This window comes from Streptopelia decaocto (assembly GCF_964273445.1).
Source record: "Streptopelia decaocto genome assembly, chromosome: 1".
In the NCBI taxonomy this organism is placed as follows: Eukaryota; Metazoa; Chordata; class Aves; order Columbiformes; family Columbidae; genus Streptopelia; species Streptopelia decaocto.
Genome location: NC_138663.1, coordinates 63,662,291 through 63,686,069, shown reverse-complemented (window position 1 = coordinate 63,686,069; position 23,779 = coordinate 63,662,291). Strand labels below are relative to the sequence as shown.

General features: G+C 42.1%; 2 protein-coding genes across 2 annotated transcripts in view; both read left to right on the top strand.

Annotated features, from left to right (window-relative positions):
• PAH (phenylalanine hydroxylase) overlaps positions 1 to 7,941 on the top strand; it is a 40,905-nt gene extending 32,964 nt beyond the window's left edge. The window contains exons 8-13 of the mRNA XM_082057684.1: positions 1,215 to 1,284; positions 2,467 to 2,523; positions 3,536 to 3,631; positions 3,948 to 4,081; positions 7,088 to 7,203; positions 7,826 to 7,941. Coding sequence (XP_081913810.1) covers positions 1,215 to 1,284; positions 2,467 to 2,523; positions 3,536 to 3,631; positions 3,948 to 4,081; positions 7,088 to 7,203; positions 7,826 to 7,869 — 517 coding nt within the window. The 3' untranslated portion in view covers positions 7,870 to 7,941. The remainder of the gene's footprint in view (positions 1 to 1,214; positions 1,285 to 2,466; positions 2,524 to 3,535; positions 3,632 to 3,947; positions 4,082 to 7,087; positions 7,204 to 7,825) is intronic.
• Positions 7,942 to 15,017: 7,076 nt separating this feature from the next.
• The window catches only part of LOC309450742 (tyrosine 3-monooxygenase-like), a gene marked incomplete at both ends in the record, with an annotated part of 30,675 nt that continues 21,913 nt past the window's right edge, over positions 15,018 to 23,779 (top strand). Inside the window, 5 exons of the mRNA XM_082073825.1 lie at positions 15,018 to 15,215; positions 16,133 to 16,307; positions 20,377 to 20,465; positions 22,642 to 22,709; positions 23,599 to 23,649. Of these exons, the coding sequence (XP_081929951.1) occupies positions 15,018 to 15,215; positions 16,133 to 16,307; positions 20,377 to 20,465; positions 22,642 to 22,709; positions 23,599 to 23,649 (581 nt within the window). The remainder of the gene's footprint in view (positions 15,216 to 16,132; positions 16,308 to 20,376; positions 20,466 to 22,641; positions 22,710 to 23,598; positions 23,650 to 23,779) is intronic.

The following is a 23,779-nucleotide window of genomic DNA, read 5'->3' as shown; positions in this document are numbered from 1 at the left end:
CCATGTGGGACTCTGGAGTGCTCCCGGGAACAGAGCTAATGGAGAGCGGCCAAGCAACTGCTCTCTTCTGAAAACATTTTCAGAAGATTTCTACTCTTTTTAACAAGCTGCATCCTCTTCTGCAAGTTCTTATGGGACTGATCAGACAGTTTTGCTACTGAAGGCATGCTTGCGTGGTGGCTGGGAAGCAAGAGAGCAGTGTACAAAGGCTATTAACACCCAAACAGTGGTGTGAAATCTTGTGCAGGAATGACTCAACATGTTGCAAGCTAGTTTCTGGCAGCAAGACAGAGGAAGCTCAGATCATTGTTTCCTTCTCTTTTTCAGTTTTGTATTGTAATGTTTCTCTCTGTCCCTGTCCATTGTCCTTTTCCACTTGCTATTTTCAAAACAATTTTCTTCCTCTGCTTCATATTGTTGTAATTCTTTCTCCCCTCCCTTACTGTTTCTTTGCTTCCTAGTCCTTTCCACAGCCTCCTTTTCCCCTCCATTTTTCCATCCCTCATACTTCTGATTTTCCTCCTTGCTTCTCCTTACCCCCTTCTCATCATGCACAAAGCCAGGCTGAAATGTCTTCCATAGACTTGCCCTCCTGAGAGCATCTTATACCTCTCCCCTTTCCTTCTCACCAAACCACTTCTCTGTCTTTGAAAAATCTAGAAGCCCCTAGGTGAGTCCATCCTCAAACATGCCTGCCCAGCTGCCAGCTTCAACTTGCAATGAAAGAAGTCCTACCAGAGGAAGGGCAAGCTTCCACCTCAGGCTGTGGGCCTGAACAGGAACTGGAGTTGAGCTCTTGTGGTACATGTTGACACCATGGTGTCTTAGTATCTTGGACTTGATCTAAAGAGGTTTCTTGTCATTGTGACTGAAAAGTCCATTTTCCCTTCAGTTGGGTGATTTCTTTCTGAGCTTTATTGAGCTGGGTGGGCAGTTGAATGAATGGTTTTCTTCCATAAGGAAAAATGAATAATATATCATCTTTACTCTGAGGGATGTATGATGATGAAAGCACTGAAAACCTTGGAGTGTGCGACCCTTTCCAACACAAGAATCATTTTAGAGCAAAATGTTTTCCTGTGAGTCCTGAACATTATTTGCTGATAGGAGCAAAGGCACTGCACTCCTGACTATGTTCTGACTCTAGGGCATTCATCCAGCATTGCTGAACTTTTCCTAAATTAAAGTTATTCAGATGTCATGTTTTCCTGCAGTGATATTTGCCACGAGCTGCTAGGACATGTGCCTCTTTTTGCTGATCCCAGTTTTGCTCAGTTTTCCCAGGTAAGTTACTCAGTGGTTGTACTGTTTTTATAATTGATCACACAAGAGACTAGTTAATTCAGAGTATGAGCCAAGAGCTATGAGAAGTGGTGTGGATTCACCTTTAAGCATATTAAGAGTGGTTGCGGTTGATTTATTTATTGCTTGAAATCTTGACACAAATCACTTAGGTGAACTTATACACCCAAACACTAAATGTCTGTCTTGTGTGAGGTATTTTTTTGCAGGCAAATTTTTTGCAAAGCTAAAGAAGTGAAGGAGTAAACTTTTGTTTGTATCTTACCAGAAAACATGAAAAGACAGAAAGCGAGAAAGTCAGAAAGAATCAGGAGGGCAGACAGACACAGAAGGAGAGAGAGGAAGGAAAAAAGGACAGAGGGAAAGAAGGCAAAATGAGCTATGTAACATCCAGCTCACAAGACAAAAGGCAACTTCATGTAGTTAGTAAGCACTCAATATTGCGCTCAGGCTCCTCCTTTCCCGGAATGGAGGATTTCCTTTAAGATAAGCCCTACTGCATCTTGGCGTATTAGGATTTGTCATGGTGATGGCTGCTCCCATGCTCTTGGTGTGTGTGTGAGGTGCTCTGATTTTTGCATTGTGCAGCCCTCACTGGAACAAACTGAGAAAGGTGTCTGGTTATATACAGTCTCGGGTGGCTGTCTTCTGAATCCAGCTGTTGCAAGCCTCCCAGGAAAGTCTCCATTAGCTGCCAAGAATGAACAAGCTCTTTCAAATCATGCCCTGTCCTTCAGAAAAAATAACTCATTCAAGGCTCCAGGAAAACTCCTGCAATCAGGGCCTGTTCAAACAAAGAGAAATATTTCAGGTGTGTAGGTGTGATTGATTTACTTCCTTTTGACTGTATCATTCTCTTGGGTGTGCATTGTAGACTTGATCAAAAGCCTGTCAAAGCAAAAAAAGAATTTTATTTGACCTCAGTGGGCTTTGTACCAGACACAAAGGATCATGCCTTGTAAATGACATTTGGACAGGACCTTTTGTTCATTTCTGGAGAGATTTCTGGTTTAAAATTGATGTTGCATGATAGGAACATGTCCTGTAAACATTTGTGTGTGGTAGTAAGCAATGGTAACGTTTAAAATGTGAGAAATTACATAAGATGAGACAGGAAGAATGTTTGCAATAAACAGCTTGAAGAATAATGGTTTATTGTTACAGGAAATTGGACTGGCATCTCTGGGAGCTCCAGATGATTTCATCGAGAAACTCGCTACGGTAATTTAATAAATGAGAGCTCAGTTTTCCAAAGCACCCTGCGTTGTCTTAATTCTTCTGCCACTGAAAGCACTGATAGAACTCCCATAGAGTTGAATGGGAATGGAGTGAAGTCCATGATTGGAAAACCCCACCCTGAAACAGTTGCATTAAAGGAAAATAACTTTGGCACCCCTTATTCAAAGTGACAGTTGTGATTAAACGCAGAAGCCTAGACAAGATTTCCTCCAGCACAAACATATTGGGCAAGAAGATATTATGTGTTACTACATCCCCACAGGAAATCTCAGGAGGCAGCTTTGGTAGCAGTCCTACCTGTGAATGTCCCTTCTTTTCCACTTTCCCAGGCAGATGATGCACTCTGCAGTCAGTGTGGCTACCCTGAATCCTACTCTGAGACTACTGAGACCCAGAGTCACAAGCTTCAACTAAAAACAGGGATTTGTCTATGAGATCAGCATCCTCAGTGCCTGGGCAAACCATTGCACCATCTGTACTGTTTCTGACAGATGAGGTAGTTCTTCTGAGCCAGAGCACGTTTCCCTTCAAAATGACAGACCAGGATATCATACTAAGCCACAGATCATCTTCCTTCAATATTGCACTAATAGCTTATTCCCTCTCTTGCTGCTGCATCTGGACAACCTCTGTGTGAAACAGGACACAAACTTCGATCAGCTAAGGTTCTGGCTTCAACTGGGCTGGCCAGCCAAAATGAAATTTTCTTGCTATAGTTTTGTTGTTTCTGCTCTGCTGACAAATGTAAGCACAGTAAAACACAACTGTGTTTGTCAGGGAACTGAACTGATTCACAGGCACACTAAGTCTAGCACTGTGCCCCTTCCAGGAGAATTTCAGTCTGTGGGGATATTTTTTGTATTTATACAGTTGATATTTGACACATGGCAACATTTTCAATAGAAATTAAAACTGCAAATATATTCAAATCAATGATGTGCGCCTGCTCTTTATGATGCATTAATTGTATGCTTCTGTATAATTTTCTTGCTAGGTTTATTGGTTTACAGTGGAGTTTGGACTATGTAAGGAAGGCGATTCACTCAAGGCATATGGTGCAGGACTGCTGTCTTCATTTGGGGAACTGCAGGTATGTTCTATAAAACAGCATTTCGAAGAAGTTTATGGTCTCTCAAATCTCTGAATGACTTCAGACTCTTATTTTGCTTCTTATTTTGCGCATAGAAGTAGCATGAAATGTCATACTTCATGGAAGAGCTCTACTAAATGTGTCAGTGTACACAGGGGACTCATACCTGCTTCTTTCCTAGTAGGTGACATTATCATTGTATTCCACAGGAACAGCTCTTTCCTGTCTGAAATTGGGTGGCATTGAGAGCTCTTTCTTTCATAGCAAATTCAAGCACTTTTTAACTGACATAAATTTCTTACCCTTTTGCTCATAGTATTGTTTATCAAGTAAGCCTGAGATTCAGCCTCTTGTCCTGGAGAAGACTTCTGTGCAGAAGTACCCTGTTACTGAGTTCCAGCCTGTCTACTACGTTGCTGAAAGTTTTAAAGATGCTAAAGAAAAGCTAAGGTAATCCAATCATTCCACAGAAGAACCAGTTTGTTGTCCATTGACAATACACTGGATCCCATTTCTGTAATGGGTTTTGGATTGACAGTAATATTTTCAGAGACACTACAAAAAAATGTGAATTGGTTAAAGAGACTGAGTAGTTGTTACACTCAAAATGTTGTTAAGGACAATGAAGGGAAGATACATTATACATTAAGTCTAGAGTTTTTTGTTAGAGTTTCATCTGTATAACCAAAATGCAGCAAAAAATTATTAGTCCAGTTGCAATGATACTAACACTTAGGGTCAAAGCTAGCTAATTAATGCAAAACAAGTCTCTTTAACAATGCTATAGTTAAAAGTTCTAATATAAAAAATCTCCTAGTATCTATTCCTTTTCCTCTGAAGTTATGCTCACCCTAACACTTTCTTTTAAGTCTTAAGCTAACAGTTTCTGTCTGACGGGGTAGGGTAGAGTTGTCAAATGATCAAAAGTTTGAGGTCTTCAGAGCAGGGTTGTGATGTTAATTAGTGGGGTTTCTTCCTCTCTTTTTTGAGGAGGCAGGTGGTGTTGATGCTTCCTTTCTTCCTCCTCAGCCCAAGATTTCCTCAGGGCCATTTTTATGTTTTCTAACATGCTTTACATCTTGCTCTTTCTCTACATTGATCTGCAAATCTGTGTTGCTTCTCACTTCACAATTTATGTCAAATATTTGTCCCTTTTGTTTCCCCTAAAACTGGTTGTGGTTGTTGTTGTTGTTGGTTTTGTTTTGTTTTCCCTCTCAGCTCCTAAGTTTGCTTTACTATAAATAACTGTCCGGTGGGGAGTTGTTGATGCCCTGGGGACCCCCAGCTTCATCCTGTGCTCACACCTTCAAGGCCTCTTGTATCAGCCCATGCTGATGCTTTGTTATGCTACATCATTGTAGGTTGGAATACATGATCTCCAGAGATCCCTTCCAACCACAACCATTCTATGATTCTGTGATTACTTTAGGGTCAGATTTAGTTTATTAATACTATGTGCAGTGTAACTACTTGCTATTCTTGCCTATATAAAAACTATTAACAACAGGCATAATAGCACACAATTAATCAGAATTAAGCAAAACTAAGACAAATTAGGTAATAGCCACATGGTCATTAGACAATTGCTATTACAACTAAACAAAACTCCAAGCAATCCTAATAATCCCAATCCTGAGGCTTGTGTGGTTAGCTTAATAGAGAGCCTCCAGCTTGTTACCAGCAGCGTGTTTACAAGACTACAGGGCTACACAGTAAATCTTTCAGTCATCTGTGACTGAAATACAGACTCAGGTCCAGTTCAACAAGACTTTGAAATAACAGTCCAGGTTCAGTTCTGGTTTTTGAAACAGGAATGGCTCAGACTGTGTTGTTCAGCTTCGGTTCCACCTCACAACAATATTTCTGTTTCTCTTTAAAAAAGCACCACTATGTTTCTGGATATTAGTCAAGCCACTAGGGGTTAGCTTTGGTACACACTTAACAAATATTTCACTTGGAGATGCCATACAGGGACTTGCCCCAGACCTGCAGTCTCTTCTCTCTCCCTCTTTCCCATTCACAGATAAACACATAAAGAGATCCAGGATATTGTGCTGCCCCCACATTCCCCAATTCCAAAGTCTTCCTAGCTACCTCCCCTGTTGCTTCTTCAGTTGTCATAAGCCTGTAGCTTCTCCTTTTGCCATTTTCTCTGGGGTAATACCTGAGAAAGGTGGCCTTCTTTTTTGTGTTGTGCTATTAATATCCTACACATGGTTCCTTTCTTCTCTGTATACTCTAACTCAGTAGCAAATTCTTTGAGAAAACAGAAGATGCTGCCTATAAAAACATTCTTGGAACTTCTTTAATTGTTTCAATGACCAAACTGGAAAACTGATTAAATTGAATTAGTGTCTGGGGGTTAATCCAGTGCCTGTGTTTGTGGCATGCACCTGGTCATGTGTGTTTGTGTGCAATGGAAAACATCCCTGAAAAATTATACTGAGGCTGACCTAAAATATTTTTCATCTTAAGGCGTTCATCTTCTGATTAGGATCTTACCTTCAGCTGAGATTTGGGAAGATGGCCTTCTAATGTGCATCTCTCCTCTTAGGAAAACTGGACTGATACCACTAAACAAATTGCCATCCTAGCTAACCTTTTTTTTTCCCACTGTCACACCTTGTGTCCTGCTCACACTGCAGTTTGAGACAATGGCCTTAGCTAATACTAATTAGGAATAAACTGAAAGAGAAATGTGGAGGTGGCATCCAGTCTACTCCATTGTTCTGGGTATATGGGATTTGCCATACTGAGTCACAATCAGGGGCTCCATAATCAACTCCTGCGTGATTTCCTTCCTCTTTCAGCAATAACTTCAGTAATCCAAAACAGATATATAAACCAGTATCCTGCTGGGGTCTAGAAGGAGCCTGGAACAATAGCTCTGACCATGTCATCCCATTCAGAGTCTGCCATGAAATTAACTATTTTGCAGAAAGGAAGGCTTCAGATAAGGGTTGGCAAGAATACTGCTTTACTCCATTGACTATCTCCTATCTTTGCAATGGCCTGAAGGCCACTACCAACCATGCCAGATGTTAGCATTCTGCTTGTTCCTTAATATGTCAGGATGGCATAGGTACTTGACCTTACTTTCCCAGAAATTGCAGACTTGGATCAGGATTCTTATATTTTGCATTACTGAAAGGAAAATGAGGTTTTCAAGTTCAAATCCAAATAGCTGTGTAGTTGGCCTATACCAGGAGCAGTGTTGCCATGCCAATTACATAATTAATCCTGTTTGGAAAAAAGAAAAAAGGTAGTAAGAGCAAATGCAGATTCAAGAGTGTTACAGAATGCTGTAGGTCTCAGATCACTCAGCAGGAATTTAATTTATTTCCTCTCACAGATTTTCTTATTCTCCTCATCAAATGCACATACCAATAAAAGAGTGACTTACCGCAAAAATAAGCTTTTCAAGTTTGTTTATGTTTTTGTGTTTTTTTGCCTCAGGAAATTTGCTCAAACGATCCCTCGTCCTTTCTCTGTTCGGTACAATCCCTACACCCAAAGGATTGAAGTCTTGGACAATGCAAAGCAGCTGAAGAACTTAGCTGACACTATCAATAGTAAGGAACTACAGATTTGTTACCTTGAATTCCTCAAAACTTGGATCAAAAATAGCAACCACAAAGCAGATTTCATCTGGTTGCATTTAATGTTCTCAGCCTGACCAAGTTCAAGCCATACACATCTCTTTTCTGTTGGAAAAATTGCTTCCTGATTCTAGCCAAGATTCAAAATAGTTTTTCCACTTGACTGGAGTTGGTTACATCTGAAATATCAAGTAAGAATGCTTTAGTGGAGATGCTAGGAAAGGCCAGAGGGCCTCATGATGGATTCTGAAGTGTGCTTTACCTGTTCTCAATAAGGCAGAAAAAGAAAAGCTTGGCTTTAATCATATTTCATTTTGCCATTCTAGCCTTTTTCCTAATTCATTTACCCCTTAACATTGTCTAGCCTGCTAAAAGCCAGCACCTCTGATCCTGTGAGCCATCATTGTATGGCTGATGAAGGCAAAGGGCTGACTCTGCAGACCTTACTCCACTAAGACCCTAATAATCACGTCCAATCCAGCATTTATTTTTTCACCTTATTCTTTCAGAGAATGGATATAAAGGGTGAATACATACAAGAGTGTTAGAAATGGGCCAGCTTTAGGATTAACTGCTCTGATTATTTTCTTTTCAGGTGAGATGGGGATCCTTTGCAATGCCCTCCAGAAGATAAAGTGAAGATTTGCTATAACTTGCTAATTGCTGGCTACTGACTAGAAGCTGCCATGTGCAAATGCCAGTCTTCATCTAGTTTCAGTCTATTATCTTCCTGTGTACTGCATGAATGCTTATGTTATGTATCTTAATTATTATAGATTAGCAGAGAAAGAGACACCTGCACGCTACCCTTGAATCTTTTGGCCTTCAGACACTAATCCAATTTTTATCACTAATGCATAAAAATGACCTTAATACTGGGAATCTGGGGAAAGCCTCCATGTCTCTTATGCCAAAGGTTAACAGAATAAGATCTCCACCCTACAGAGCTATAGTCTGTTGCAGCTGTGAAGCTGCATTACCACCCTGGGGCCAGGGATGGGATAGTAATGACTAACAGACTAATCCACCTTAATTTTTTTTCACAGTCGTTCTCCCTTCAGTTCCTCACCTTTGTGCAAGGTTCCCATGGACTCCCAAATTCTACACCTATCAGGGGGTATACATATACCGCTTGGCCCTCTGTAGCTCTACTTCTACACACAAGCACTTCTATCCTGATTTTTTTTTTTCCTAAAAATAAGATATTGCCATTGGTCCAAAGCACAAATGCCAATGGAAGAGACAGCAAGTATGCTGCAGCCTCACTAACAAAGATTTATCACCATGAATAAACACACTGTACTTGCACAAGCACTGATCCTGAAAGGGTCTTTGCAGGTCAAGAACATTGTATGCTGTGGTGTGACATTAGTTTGCAAAGCAGAGTTCCTAAGCAAAGCACTGATGCTGCCTATTCAGAGCATGGAGTCTGTGCCTCAATACAGCACCCATAAAAAAACCCCTTCAGAGGAGAGTTACATAAAGGCAAGGCTGTGTGGCTTTTTGTGGTTGGATGTGAGGTCAGTTTGTCAATACCTCATTCAAGCAAGAAACCATGTAGATGTTTTAACATAACATTAAGGCCTTATTATTAATAGTCCAGTCTCAGGGCTGTGCTGGCTGTAATATTGTGTAACATCATGGATTCAGAGCTGATTCAGGACCAGCTAGCTTACAGAAGGGGGACACTTCTCTTAATATATATAATCAGCTACTCACTGTGGAAGGCTGATGTGTGAAGTCTACCTTTTGTTGTGTCTGTCCTTCTCTGAGAGTGTTTTATTCAGAACTTCTACAAGCTGTCTTCTAACTTTCTGGACTCACAATCCAGGAGGTGGATACCAACACCTTGGACATGGAGGAGTGGTTCTTACAATGCATCTGAAGGTCTCAGAGCCTTCCAACTCCTAACTCACTGTATCTGTGGCCAGAGTCCGCACCAAAGCTATGGAAGACCTGGGTTAGCTGTGTCCCAGTCTGAGTGCATTTGAACCAAACCTGACATCTTTCAAGACAGGTCCTAAGTCATAATACTTTTTTGGAGTCTCCTTCCTTCTCCCACTTGAGCTTTACTCTCCCTTTTTCAGTTAAAGCAGTTTTATTCTTTCTGGAGTACAACTTGACTGAGGCAGCAAATGGAAGCAAGGATGAATCCAGCTTAACTCAGTGGCTGAGTCATGGAGACAGAAGAGCTTGTCTGTTCAAAAAGCTGTTTCGGTATTTTATCCAATAACTTTCACTGAAAGCAGCTAAATGCCCTCTTGGACTAGTCCACATTGTATAATGCCTCCCTGTAGCTCTTTAGTTGAAGGAGGAAGGAGATCAGCACTGCTACATTGGAACAGAACGGAACAAAGCAAAGCAGAACAGCATTTGAAACAATTCTGTGTCATGATACTAACATGATTCAGGAGTCATGTTCCTGTTAGGAGATCCAAACATGGAGAGGGATTTGAATGTCCACAGGTCTTGTACCTACTATTGTATTACTCTCATATTTATAGTTTGAAAATCAATGAAGCTTTAATGTAAGCATCATCCTTTAGGAAGACAGAAAGTACATCTGTTTCCATTATATTTATGGTGGGTAATAATATTAATCTAAGCATACCAGCTGGAACCCTTTTCAATAGACATACACTTATGCAAAATGGTATCATTTTCGTGCTTTGAAGTAAGCTTTTTTATCTCTCTATCCTTTTTCTTTTTCTTTTTCTTTCTCATGACAATGTCTGTGTAGATCTTTCAGTCCTACTTGGCACGTATTTTCAGTGTGAAAGGAGCCCATATTTTTCTCTCTTAATATAATAGGACCCATAAGGCAACTGTGTATCACAAAGAGACAATTTCATCTCAAGGGTGAAGTCTTTCAAACTAATCCTCAGACAGCTTTCCAAGCTCCTCTGCTTATGCTTGCTGTTATGAGTGACAGCAGCAGCAAATCTATAGTGATATTGAGAACCCAGGATTCATGGTTGTCTTTTTTGTGCAAGTGGAATGGTTAAAGAGTATTGATGTCACATATCCAATTCTGTGTCCCTTAATGCAGGTTTAAATGAGCAATAACTCCAGCCAAAGCAGCTTAACACAGCTGTTCAGCAAGACTGAGAGAAGAGGAAAAGTTTAAATGCTCGGTATTTTAAAAGCAGAGGAAGTATACTGAAAGCAGATTTTCTTGCAGAACAAATTAGCCTGTGCATAGATGCTTTAATAAGTTGCATTTTCAATAGTGCTTCTTAATGGGTGACTTCTTATTTCCATGCTAAAAAAATATAAGTAGTGTAGCAAACTGGCCAGTTATCTGGCCAGTGTAATTTGTCTTTGCAAGGTAATCACACAGGTCTATCAGTATTAAATACCCAGGTAGGTGGCATGCCCATTTGAGGTGGGTTCCAGCTCAAAAAAGGCTGTCTTGCACTGGTTGAGTATCACTCATCCAGACAAGATCATGAAAATTAGATATATATAAAAAAATTCTTGATTTATGTGATTACCTAGAAATATACAGCAAAGCCTTGATTGCTATACCTTTGCATACTCTGGATATTTTTGTATGCTACTCTGACTAACTTATCCCAAGCTACTCTTTTACATAACCTTCATCTCTTCTGTCCCACTATGATCGCATTTCTTGATGTCCTCATCTCCAGGCCTGTTTTAGGTGATCAAAGAAGAACACTCATGAGGCCTTCTTCCTTTGCAGTGACCTTGGCCAAGGTCAGTGATGATGATGGAGTGGGAAGTTGTCAGCACAGCTTATACAGAAACGTGGTCTCCTCTGAATTTCCTAAGATACCTAGATATAGTGGCAGCCTTGGAGTAAGGTTGCATTATTCCCCAAAGGATGCAGAAATTGTTCAAAGAGGGATTAAGCACAAAAGGACTCAACAAGACTGCATTATTTTAAAGCTTGTCTCTTCACTGCTTCAAACCAGTCTGGCGGCTGGCAGAGAAGACTTTTTTCATATTCAAATGTAACCATATAAACTAACCTAAATAAACAGAAATATTAATGCTACATCCATCTCAAATGAATAGCACTGTGCTCATACAGGGTGGAGATATTTGCATGGGAAGAGATCAAAAATGGGCAGGTTGTTTGTACCAACCAGCCCTGGCCTTTTAAAACACCCACCTCAGGGGCTGCATGAGAGGGGGTGAGTCTACTCTTGGGGTGGGAGATCCTCACCTTATGCAGGGAGAATTTGCCTGTCCCATGAGAAAGGATGACACACTGTGCTCCAGCCCTTGCATAGCCCTTTAAACTGTAGCACCCAGACTCAAAATCTCTCCTGCTGCACTCCTAGAGGTCACCAGAAGTGCTGAAAGCAGGACTTTAGATGTCTCAGCAGAGTTGACTTACACCACGACAGCATGAGTAAGGCCTTCCTGGGCCTGCCCCAAACTTGGATTCAAGGTAGTATTAGAGTGTCCACTGGCTGGGAATGGGCCTGTCACCACCCAGAAAAACAAGGCTCTCTGTGCTGGTTTTGCAGTGGGCTACAAAGTTGTGCTGTAAGCTCTGTCTGTATTGCTTCAACTGTTACCTTGACTGATGAGTCCAGTTTGGCTCTATAGAGAAGCCTCAATTTGTACACAGAACCATGATTAGTGCTGTATAGCAGATAGAGATGGGACTCTGACACTAGGGCATAAAGACAGCCATAGGACCCTGGTGACCTGGTCTGCCAGTATTTGCGACCAGTGCCTTAAACAAGCATCTTGAGCTCTAGGGCTTTCATCTGCACATCCACACATAGCTGGAGTAGGAGACCTTGTGACATACAAGGATGCTGTGAAGTTATACAGGGAGAAAATCAGAAGGGACAAAGCCCAGCTAGAGCTGAGCCTGGCTACTGCTGTAAAACGAAACAAAAAAAATGCTTCTATGAATATATCAGCAACAAAAGAAAAGCTAAGGAGAATCTCCACCCTCTGGTGAATGTGGGGGGGGAACATAGTGAAAGAGGACAAGGGAGAAGCTGAGGTAATAAATTATGTCTTTGCCTTAGTCTTTAATAGTAAGACAAGTTGTGCTCCAGGTACTCAGCCTCCTGAGTTGGAAGACAGGGACAGGGAGCAAAATGAAACCCCGATAATCCAAGGGGAAATGGTTGGCAACCCAATACACCACTTAGACTCACACAAGTCTATGGGGCCATATGGATCCACCCAGTGCTACTGAGGGAGCTGGCGGAGGTGCTCATCAAGCCACTTTTCAACAAAGCGATCAGGCCCTGTCAGCATGGGTTTATGAAAGGCAAGTCCTGCTTGACCAGGCTGATCTCCTTCTATGACAAAGTGACCCACTTAGTGGATGAGGAAAAGGCTGTGGATGTTGTGTACTTGGACTTCAATAAAGCCTTTAACACTGTTTCCCACAGCATTCTCCTGGAAAGGCTGGCAGCTCATGGCATGGACTGGCATACTCTTCCCTGGGTAAAGAACTGCCTGGATGGCTGGCCTCAAATTGTTGTGGTGAATGGAGTCAAATCCACTTGGTGGCTGGTCACAAGTGGTGATCCCCCAGGGCTCAGTATTTGGGTCAGTTCTGTTTAATATATTTATCAACAATCTAGGTGAGGGAATTGAGTGCACCCTCAGTAAGTTTGCAGATGACACCAAGTTGGGTGGGAGTGTTGATGTGCTGAAGGGTATGAAGGCTCTACAGAGGGATCTGGACCATCTGGATCAATGGGCTGCGGCCAGTTGTATGAGGTTCAACAAGACCAAGTGCAGGACGTGGCACAATAACTCCAGGCAATGCTACAGGATTGGAGAGCAGTGTCTGAAAATCTTCTTGGTGGAAAAGGATCTGGTGTCTTGATCAACATTAATATAGCGGAGTGCCTCAAGGGTCAGTACTGGGGCTGGCACTATTCAATATATTCATCAATGTTTTGGATGAGGGAATAGGAAGGCTGTGCTGCTGTCCAGAAAGACCTAGACAGGCTGGAGAATTGGGCAAGGAAAAAATTAATGAAATATAAGAAGGGCAAGTGTAGAGTCTTACTTCTGGGTAGGAATGTAATGATAGAATTGTTTTGGTTGGAAAACACCTTTAAGATCATCGAGTCCAATCATTAACCTAGTCCCTCCAAGGATATGGAGATGCATGCCCCCACTCTTCATGGGAAAGGTCCAGTATGGACTCAGTCACGCTCAGCTCAGCTTGCTCTCCACTCCACTTGCCAGCAGTGCTGGGGGAATGTGGGAGTGGAAGGAGCCTTTCCCCCCCGTTAAAGCCCACTTCTTCTCCCCTGTCCCATTCACTTTGCAGCTGCAATTCACCCACCTCTGCAGTGCCACCTTGCCCTCCCGGTTTCCCCCGGAAGATGAAACAGGCCAGAGGCAGGGGCCCCAGGGCAGCTCGTGGAGCGAAGGGTACCGCAGCCTGGAGCCAGGCCGGGTTCAGCACCGCGGACAGCAGCCTGCCCTGCCCTGCCCCGGTCCGGGCCCGGGTTGGGTACAGCCCGTGGAGACCTCTCCCAGGGCTGGCACTTACCAAGCTGTGCAAATCCCGCAGTGCCCGCGGTCTGGATGGGATGATGTTCCTCAGGACACTGAGACCTGCTGCCTGGTCATAGTGCTTGAAAACTCACCGTGAATTTTGTGTCTCAGCCAGGTAATAGATGGGGAAATCAAGACCTTCCCAGTGCTCTGTCTTGAGCCAAGGGCAAACGCTGCACTGTTATGGTCTCTGGAAAACATGATTTGGTTGCATTGTCTTATCTTCCTTGGCCAGGGAGGAGGTAAGAGCAACACAGCACTGGGGTGTATGACCCAGACAGGATCAGCTAAGGGGAACATTGTAATGGCTCCATCTGCAAAGGGAGGACAGAGAGGTGGTCTTCTCTGTGGGCCAGCAAGATGACTTTCACAGAGGTTCCAGTACACTATAACTTGGGGTATGAAGGTACCATTGTTCAAACCCAGAAACACGTTTGTGGATGTCAAGGGATGCCATGCCCTGACATAGGTAGAGCTGAACCCTTCCTGAGCTTGTCCTGCCAGCTGTGAGAAAGATGTGACCCTGGTCTTTTTGAAAGTCTGCTTCACTGGAGACAGAACTTGTTTCTGTCATAGTTTTAACAGAGGAACTTAGCCTGGAGGCAGTAATCAGCTCCTGTAGGGCTAGGGTAGAACAGGTCAGATCCCATGGGTAGGAAAAGCCCAGAAGTAGGCAATGAACTTCGTCACTGGCTCAGGTCTCTCTGGCACTCCCAAAATTGTGCCTGTGCAGAGGGGACACCATTTGGATTGGTCTAGGGTTTGAGGGAAGAGCCTCTTTGGTTCCTCAGGGCCATGGTCAATGCAGAGAGGGGCCCAGTGAGGTAAGAGAGAGTGGGGAAGAGGAAGGGCAATATCATACATTGTTCAGGGCAGTCCAGACTGGGAGATGTAAATGGGGCTCACTTTAATTGCCTCTCCACAAAGGAGCCCATCTTCAGGGTTGAACAGCTTGCAGACACCTTCAAACAGAGCAGGAGGGTCATGCTTTGAAGTTACCCAGAGGAGGAGGGTTCTCTTGGGCTTTTGCGCATATCCTACGTAGGCGGTTTCCCTTGATGTGTCTGGCATGGCCAGCATAAATGTCCCTACACCTATCACAGTAACAACCAAGTTACTTTGCTGCTGTCTGGTGGTGCTGATCTCACCACGCACATATACAGACTGCATCTCCAGTCTCACCACATCCCCTGGCCATTTCTCTGGGAGAAACACTCACATCCTCAGGCAGTTTCCACGCAACATCTGGCAATTGCAATCCACTCCTCTGTCTCCCAATGAAGACCAACTTGGTGGGGGACTCAGGCCAAAAGGAAGAGGCCAGCAAGGAGAAGGAGATGTGTGGCATGGAGTCATTGAACAGGCAAGGAAACATGGACTCCAACAGGGAGGATGGCAAAGCCAGTCTCATCCTGACCCTCACCCTTTCCAATGTGAGGAAGACTGAGCTCTCTAAGGCAGCCAAAGTCTTTGAGGTACAGACATCACCCTTTGCTTCCTTCACTGAGACCTCTTCTCTCCCTATTGCCTTAACATCCCCCACTTTGCATCTCCCTCTCTCTCACCCTTCTCTTGCTCCCTGCCTGATTTGTGCCTCCACCTGCCTTTCCCCCTTCTCACTGTCCCTGCTTTGCTACAGGTACCCTGAGAGGTTGGCTACCCTCTCCAGGTGAAGGAGGAGAGTGCTCTGGAGGGAGGGAGCAACTGGACACAGTCATTTAGAAGCATGATAATTTTATATAAGGGTTGTTTAGAGCAGATACCAATCTATTATTTCTTTCTAGCAGTTATGGTGGCCAGTCATGACTAAACAACAGGCCAGCATATCAGACACTCAGATTAGGGGGAATATTAGAAGCCAATGAATTTTCTCTGCATATTTGGCAGGAGATACAGAGAACACAAGAGCTGTAAACCATACAGGCATTGTATCTTCTGGGCACTTGAAGTATCCCTACCAGGTGCTCAGTCTCATCTGTGAAAATGAATAATTCAAAACAAAAGTCTTATATTTGTTACTTATTTTTAACTGTTTGCAATTATTTAATGATTAGGGTGTTATTATACATCAATAGATCTTCTTTTATTCTGCCAGGGTCATAAGAGTTACCCAGCCACTCCTTTGTTATTCCAGCACAGATTAAATGCTACAGTCAACAGTATCTCATCTTTCATCTCCACCTATCTCTACCTAATTGTACAATGTTTAATCTTTAGCTCTGCCTGTTTTTTAGCTCATTCTAATCTGGGCATTATTAGGCTTCATTGCTTAACATGCACTTCCTGTTAAGATCTCTTTTAGCCACTTTTTAAAGATACTGTGGAAGTGTACCTAGACTTACCTGGATTGTCAGTCTTTGGAGAAGCTTCTTCATATGAACATCTCTTGCAGATGTTTGAAACTCAGATCCATCACTTTGAAACCAGACAAGCCAAAAAGCCCAAGAACTCTGCTGATAATCTTGACATTTTTGTTGAATGTGAAGTTTGCAGTGCTGATGTTGCTGTCATTATCACCTCCTTAAGGAGAGTAGCAGAGGATGTGAAAACTAGCAGAGAAGAAGAAGGTAAGAAAAGTATGCACCTGATAGTGCTGTTTTGTTTCTTTGTGCAGTAACTTTTTTACCATTAGCACCTGTGGAGGGTTAAGATTGCGGGGTGACAATAAAACCCTGGCAGATGTATTGTTAACCTCCTCTCCCCCCCCACTTCCCCCTTTTTGCCCCTCCCTCTCCCCCCTTCCCACTCAGGACAGGCGGTCGGGAGGAAAAGAAGGACAGAGAGAAGAGAGTTGGAAAAATTAACAATGTTTTACTAATGCTACTAATAAGAATAGAGAAAATAATACAAAATATACAAAACCAATCTTGAAAGTCTCAGCAACTGCAGAGCCGGCACCCAAAGTCCTGGATTGGACTCTGCAGCCAACCGGAGCTGGATTCAGTCTCTCACTGGCCTCAGTTCGCAGGGACGACTAGCAAGGTCCTCTCCTAATGTCGGCCATAAGCAGAAGGGAAAAAGCAAAGGCAAAAGGCAAAAGGGACGAGATCCTCGTGATCTCCCACTTTTATATCAAGTATCACGTGAATGGAATGTTATACACAGTTGGTCAGTTTCTTGGTCACCGGTTTCTCGTTGCCCCTCTCGCGAGATGTCCATCCGTGCTTATCAATAAGTTTGCATTCCATTGCTAGGTTTACCAAAACATGTATCTGGTTCTCCAGAAAAATGCAGTTAATATGAAGGCTTTAGCTGACAGGCAAATTCACTAAAAGAGAAACTTGTTTTTAACAAAACCAGGACAGCACCATAACAGTAATTTAATTAGTCTGGAAAGCAAGTGAGCATGCGTTAGTTTTTCTTCAGTGCATGACAGTTTTGCCTGAATTGAAACCATTACCATTGGTGTGGAAACAGAGGCAATTCATCATAGCCGGTGGAATTGAAGTGAGAAAAGCATTCCAGCAAAAAGGGAGATGAGAAGGATAAACCAGCAAAACAGGAAGCTGAGGAGTAACCGGGAACTTCTCAATGACAGGAAGATTGTGGGCTGAGAACTGACCGCTCTGAGGTGAACACAGATAGTTGATAGGAATACATGATACAGCAGATGGTCTGAATGTTTCATTTGCTTGTAGTGTATTGTGTTTGTTTTGTTAAAAGAAGCAGTAGCTGTCTGTTTAAGGTGTCTACTGCCATCTAAGTCAAGTAGTCTAGTCTGTAGGTAGATTGCTCCTCCACTGAAAAGAACTAGATACAACCAGCTCAAAGAAGCTTCCAGAGGGCAAGAGAGAGAGGGTCAGCAGAAAGCCTTGTAGGGCAGGCTGGTAGAAACAGGGGATGAGCTTTTTGTAGAGCACAGACCCACTACCAAATTTAGAGTAACAGAGCATCAGGCATTTTCCCAGGTGCCTGAAAAGCTTCTTTGGAGATTGTGCAGCTTCAAAGGTTGTACTTTAGGAACAGTATTTCACTTGGCAAAGTGCTGCAAGTAGTTACTCCTCTGCCTCCATTGTATTTGAGTCACCATCCCTACCAGTCATTGGGAAGGAAAATGAGTTTGACAGAGGTAGACGGGTATTTTTCCCATTTATGGACAGGTAGGAGATCGATGAGTACAATAAGCTGTTAGAGACCTTCAGTATAATCCTGAGGATGCCAGAGGTGCCCCTATAGATGAGAAGGCTGAGGGTCCAGCTCACAGATTGAGTTATCTAAATACAGAATTGTCAAGAGGTTTGCCACCCTTGACAAGGCCAGGCAGAAATCTCCAGGACCTTTTTAGCTAATGCAGTCCTGTTTGAAAACCTTTGGGTGTTGCTTGAAATTCACCTTCAGGCTAGTGATGACAGGCAAGATGTTCTCAGGAACTGTGGGGATATCAAAAGGATATTGCTGTCATCAGGGAAACTGGAAAACCAAAGGGGGTATTGAAGCTGAAGAGGCATTTCTTTAGGTTTTTCTTGGCACCTGAGAGTTTTGTGTTAAGAAGTAGCAACTAGTTACAGGTGTGCTGGGACTGGGACCTACAACAAAAGTAAGGGACTGCTAAAAGAGGGTGTGTTTATGGTTAAAGCAGAGGAATATTAGGGACACAGTTTTCTTCACATTTCCCTTTTTCTTATGGATTTGAACAATAATCACAAAAATAATCAGGCTTGGTTTGGAGGTAATAATGCTAGAATTAATATACTTGGCATGAAAACGGACAAAGTCTGTTTCTAGGTTAGCTCAGACTTACACACAGCACTCCTCAGTTTGTATTTGAAACCCAGAACTGAGTAGTTCCCTAAGCAGTTCATTTGATTTCAAGATGAAAGGGTCCGAGAGTTGGTATTTGTGGTGCAGCACAGAGACACCTTAGGTATGGGCACCAGGAAGAACTGTGGATTTGGAGGTTTTAGCTTTAAAGTTTTTGTGGTTTTGGACCTATGGAGGTGAATTCAGGGGTGCTAAAGTGTCAGGGGACTTTCAGTTCAGCTACCCCCTAGGTCTAAGATCAGCTAGTGGCCCATTTTACTGATATACCTTATTGAAAGTGGTGGTGAATCTTATTGAAAGAGGCTAGCTGAAGCTTCATTTTCTAGTGAGGTTTGCAGATGCCAGTCAGAGCATATTGGTAACTAGGAGATATCTGAGTTGTATAGACATGCTTACTGGTCAGCAACTATTATTCTGGGAAGAGGCAAACATGTATGTTCTGGCTACACCCATCATCTGAGGCTCCAGTTCCTAGATTAATTTATTTTTTTTTGACTTTTTCTTCAGAATTTTCAGGTGAGCCATATAGACCTTCCCAGGCAGTTTGCTAAAGGACAGAGAAGAGACAATGCCCTGGCCATAGAGGCTTTAACCCAAATTAATTTGGTACAGTTGAGAAAAGCAGTGGTTTTCTCTGCTTCCATGCAGCAGAGACAGATGCAGCGAAAATTACATCCGTCAGCACTATCCCTATTTTATTGGCTGGATCTATTTCTGTGACCAGACCAAGGATTCTGCCATGGTCCTTCCTCTCCTCTCCTTTAACCTGTCTGCCCTCTCCAAGGACTTGGTAAGGGATAGGCAGGATGTGTATGGGGACATAAAGCGGAAGACTTATGATCAGGTACAGGTTTTGAGGAGATATGGCCATAGATGGTAGGGCAGGCATCTTCCAAGCAGAACCATCAGTACAGCCAAAGACAAAGGCTCAACAAAAGTAATCTGGGGTGATGTAAGACATCTGTCAGACTAGTACTTCTTCCTTCTTAACACAGAATTGGCCATAACTGCATGAAAGAACTGGAATTTCCTAACATTGGTGTGCATGTGTAGCCTCGTACCTTTGTGAACTGGCTGTGTCTGGATATAACATAACAGGGCTAAAGCCAGATTTGCCATTCAGTACAGAGATGCCTGGTCTCTTGTCAATTATGAGATTAAGGTGACCCCAAATGGATCTCTTCTGAGCTGTAACACACTAAGTCTGATCATAACATCAGTCAGACCTCAGATAGCAGTATCAACTTTGTTTTTTTTTCAGTATTTTTTAAGTTCCTGGATTGTAAATGCTAGCACTTAAATTAAAATGAGCATAATTTAATTTATTTTAGTTACTAGCAAGGTCCCCACTTCAGGGAAAGAAAATAATTTGGAAATTCAGCTAATGCTAGAAAAAAATTGCTGAGGGAAAAGAAAAAAAAAAGAGCCAGAAAGAAAAAACCTCAAAGACAAGATATTTCCCATTTTCCTTTTAAAATATTGTTTTCACTTTTAAAGATATGAAAATTTAAGACTACTTTTTAGTCATGATCAAAATATTTTCTTAAATCCAAAATACAGAAATAATTTTTTTTGTACTGTGTTATACAGAACATCTCATTTGGCCTAAACGGAAAAGACTTTGCCTTTAAAAATTGTTTCTAGTAATTAAAACTAAGAGATTATAATTGCAAGTTACTTTCAGATAATTTTTCATCCAATCTGCCGGTTTGGCTGGCAAATGAATTCAATTACTGACATGGTAACACATGGATGTGAATATTCTTAGATATTGTTGTAAAGAAAGCTTGTAATCTTGCGCACAACTTTTATTTTCTGTGTCTTTTGAAAATTATTTGATCCTTTCTTATCTAACTCCTGCTACTTTCTCTGCAGTGCCCTGGTTCCCCAGAAAAATTCAAGATCTGGACAAGTGTCATCATCTGATCACTAAGTATGAACCCAGTTTGGACCATGGTCATCCGGTAAGTTTGATGTCACTGTTATTTCATTTTTAAAAGAGAAACTCTCTGTAGGGAATCTTTTTGTAAGGAAAATTTCAGGAGGAAGGAAATACTCATGAAAGGACAGAAAAAGTAAGGGATCAGATAAAGGCTGATCTTCAGCAAGATTAGGAAGTATAGAATGAATAATTTAATGAGAAAAGCTTACAGGTCCTGTTTCATCAAGCTACATATGATTAACATCAGACACATGCTGAAGTAATTAATGTTGTTTTCTATGTACAGCTCTGTGTGGTACAAAAACTTTCCAAGTCTATCTTCTATTTTTAAGAATCACTTATTAAACTACAGTGCTCTTGAAGAGCTTCATATATTCCTTAAGTAGGACGTCTTTCATACTTCCTCATATCTTTCTGATAGCAACAGTCTAAGTATTTGTCATTCTCCAGAGCTAGCCCTGAAACTATTTTTCATTAGATAAACAAATGCACATTAAGAATTCTTTGAACTGGGCTAAGTTCCTCTTCTACTTTGCCAAATAGGAGATATGAGCACTGAAGAGGATGAGAGACAGCACTACCAAAGTACAGAGTGGGGATAAATCCACACTGCAGAATGATGCAGTGTGCCGTAGAAACACCTAAACTAGCTTGAAACAAGTTAGCTCAGGCACTGAAAATCATTTGTCTGTGACAGGAGGGAGCACAACATGAGCTCATTTACTGTGTTTCTAAGCACGGCTAAAAAATTGACAGGCTGGAGGAAAGTACCAAGGAGGCTGATGAGCAGGTAGCTCAGCAGAGATTTTGCATATATTTTTACTACCAAATAGGCAATTCAGGCTGTCCATCTCAACAGCTTCACTTTGTTCTTTACTGTGACTTTAATGGCCAGAAAAGCAAATCGATCACACTGTGACACCAGTCTCTGGGGCATCCTGTCCCTAGCTGTAGTGATCGCCTAAGGAGGCTCCTGCTGCTCTGGTGGTGGATACAGAGCCCTGGGAAAGCAGGGACAAAGCTGACAGGTCACAGCATCGATGATAGTCTGGACCCATGTCTTTTCCACGTGTTTCACATGGACTTGTTACAACTACTGACAAGCAAGGGTGGCATCCGAACAAACATGTTATCCATAACACATGACAAAAATAAACACGCTCTTGGGATCCAGCTCTTTCCTCAGATTCACGCACACAATACTCATTAACTGCAGTATTACTGGTATTATTGCTACACTGAAAATTATGTGAATAAACCTAAGGGAAAAATTTGGCTTGTAGTATGCAAAGTGGTTCCAGTAAATTCTGAATATTTTAGAATAATAAATATTTGTACAGTGATGCTGATCAACGCTGCTTTATGAGTTATATTAGTAACACAGTGCCAGATTTCAGATTTTATTCCTATTATGAATGATGTAAAATTCAAAGGAATTTAATTCCACATCTCTATTTGTATTTAATAGTTGGAGAGGCCTGCCTGAAGCTCAACTTCTAGTACAGACTGAAGGGGCAAAAAGAAAACTCTGGTATTTAATAAATAAGTAAACTGCCCCTTTAAACAAATACCACTGAATCTGTCTGTATTATAACTTGGTAATATAAATGGGCAAGGTGACTGAGCTGAAAGCCTGTCCTTTCTGCAGATAGTGATGGCTCTAATGATTTCTAACCAATGAGGACCCCTTCTTCAGCCAAAATGCAGGGTATTGTGCAGCTGTATTATACTGTCTCTGATGAGGCGGTACTAGGCTTGGTACCATTGTGTCCAATGCAGCCCTATATTGCAGTCTTTATGCTTAGCCCAGAAAATAAATGATTCAGAGATTCATCTCTTCCCCAGCAGAAGTGACACCCAAATTACAATTCCATTTTCAATGTGATTTGCATTTAAATTTGACTGTAAGTGTAATAGTCTCTGATACAGTGTTTCTGAACAGCTCCAAAAATTTCCCGTCAAGCCACATTACCTTCCTTTCTGGCCACAGACCCCAAATTTTCATCAAAATGTCAGAGATGTAGCTGCCGACAGCCTTTGTCTTACCCTGTTCATAAGGCTCAAGATCCATTGCCTCAGAGAAAACTACATGTTTGAGGCCTAGGTTTTCTGAATGCTTCTGTTAGCAGATTTACTTGTGTTCACAAATCTCTCTTAATGTAAAACGTTTTTTTTTTTTTAATTATTTTCCAACTCAGGCATATGCTGACCTGCAGTACAAGAAACGGAGGGCATTCTTTGCTGACCTTGCCTTTAATTACAGAGCGTAAGTACAAGGCTGCTGAAGGAGACTTCAGTGGTCCATATGTGCTTTCAGACATCTTTGCGTGCAAGACATACCAGAGCCTTGATCTTTTGTCAACGTATGAATGCGGCTATCTTTTAGAAAGAGAGTTCAGCCACAAAAGCTTTCGCTCCTAAAACCCTGTCATGTCTCATATGGGTGATAAGAAATGCTTCTGTCTTATGTGTAAAACTTCACCAGAATCACACTGCTGTCTGGCAGAGTCAACCAGATGTACAGGTAGAGCTGGTTGTTGTTTATGAGCCTCATGGTGTCCAAGAAACGGTGAAATCTCCCAAGTCTCGAGCAATCTCTATTTGAGGACAGATTTCTCACTGCAAACATATATCACAGTTAGCGCAGTGAAAAACAGCACAAAAGCACACACTGAACTGACTCAGAGCTCCTGAAGAAGCAACAATAAGGAAGAGGAGATGGCCCATCAGAGAAACTAGTGATAACCACGCAACGTATACCTGGGCATCCCTCTGCTGAGTTTATGAATGTTTCTCTGAAATGATGTTGTGCTGATCACATCCTTCAGGGATGGACCCTCCAGGCATACACTGCATTTTGGTTGCTAGACTGCCTTAGCAGAGGTAAGGGTAAGCCTAAAGGCTTCTTTTGTCTTCTGCAAAGCAGAATGTCCCTCCCTTTCTTACCATATCCCTTTTCCTTTGCACACTGGAACAAAGATGAAAATGCATGCATTAGAGACTACGGAGACAAAGAAGTTGTTAATTATGTACTATTTTGCTGTTTCTGTCTTCATTACAGCAAATATTTATGGTGCAGGCAAAGAAAATAATACTTTGAAACTGAACTTGAAATCTACTTCAGGCACATACATTATTTCCTCTTTTCATTACAGAGGAGATCCTTTGCCTCACATTGAGTACACGGCACAGGAAACTGCAACTTGGTGAGTCTGTTATTTATACTCCAACTCCTGGGCCATTCATTCCATTGCAGTCCCAGGAAAGACTGGCAATCTCAAATTTTACTCCTTGGTTAAGTGTCACCTTCTGGTAATTTGTTTTGCAGAAAGCCAC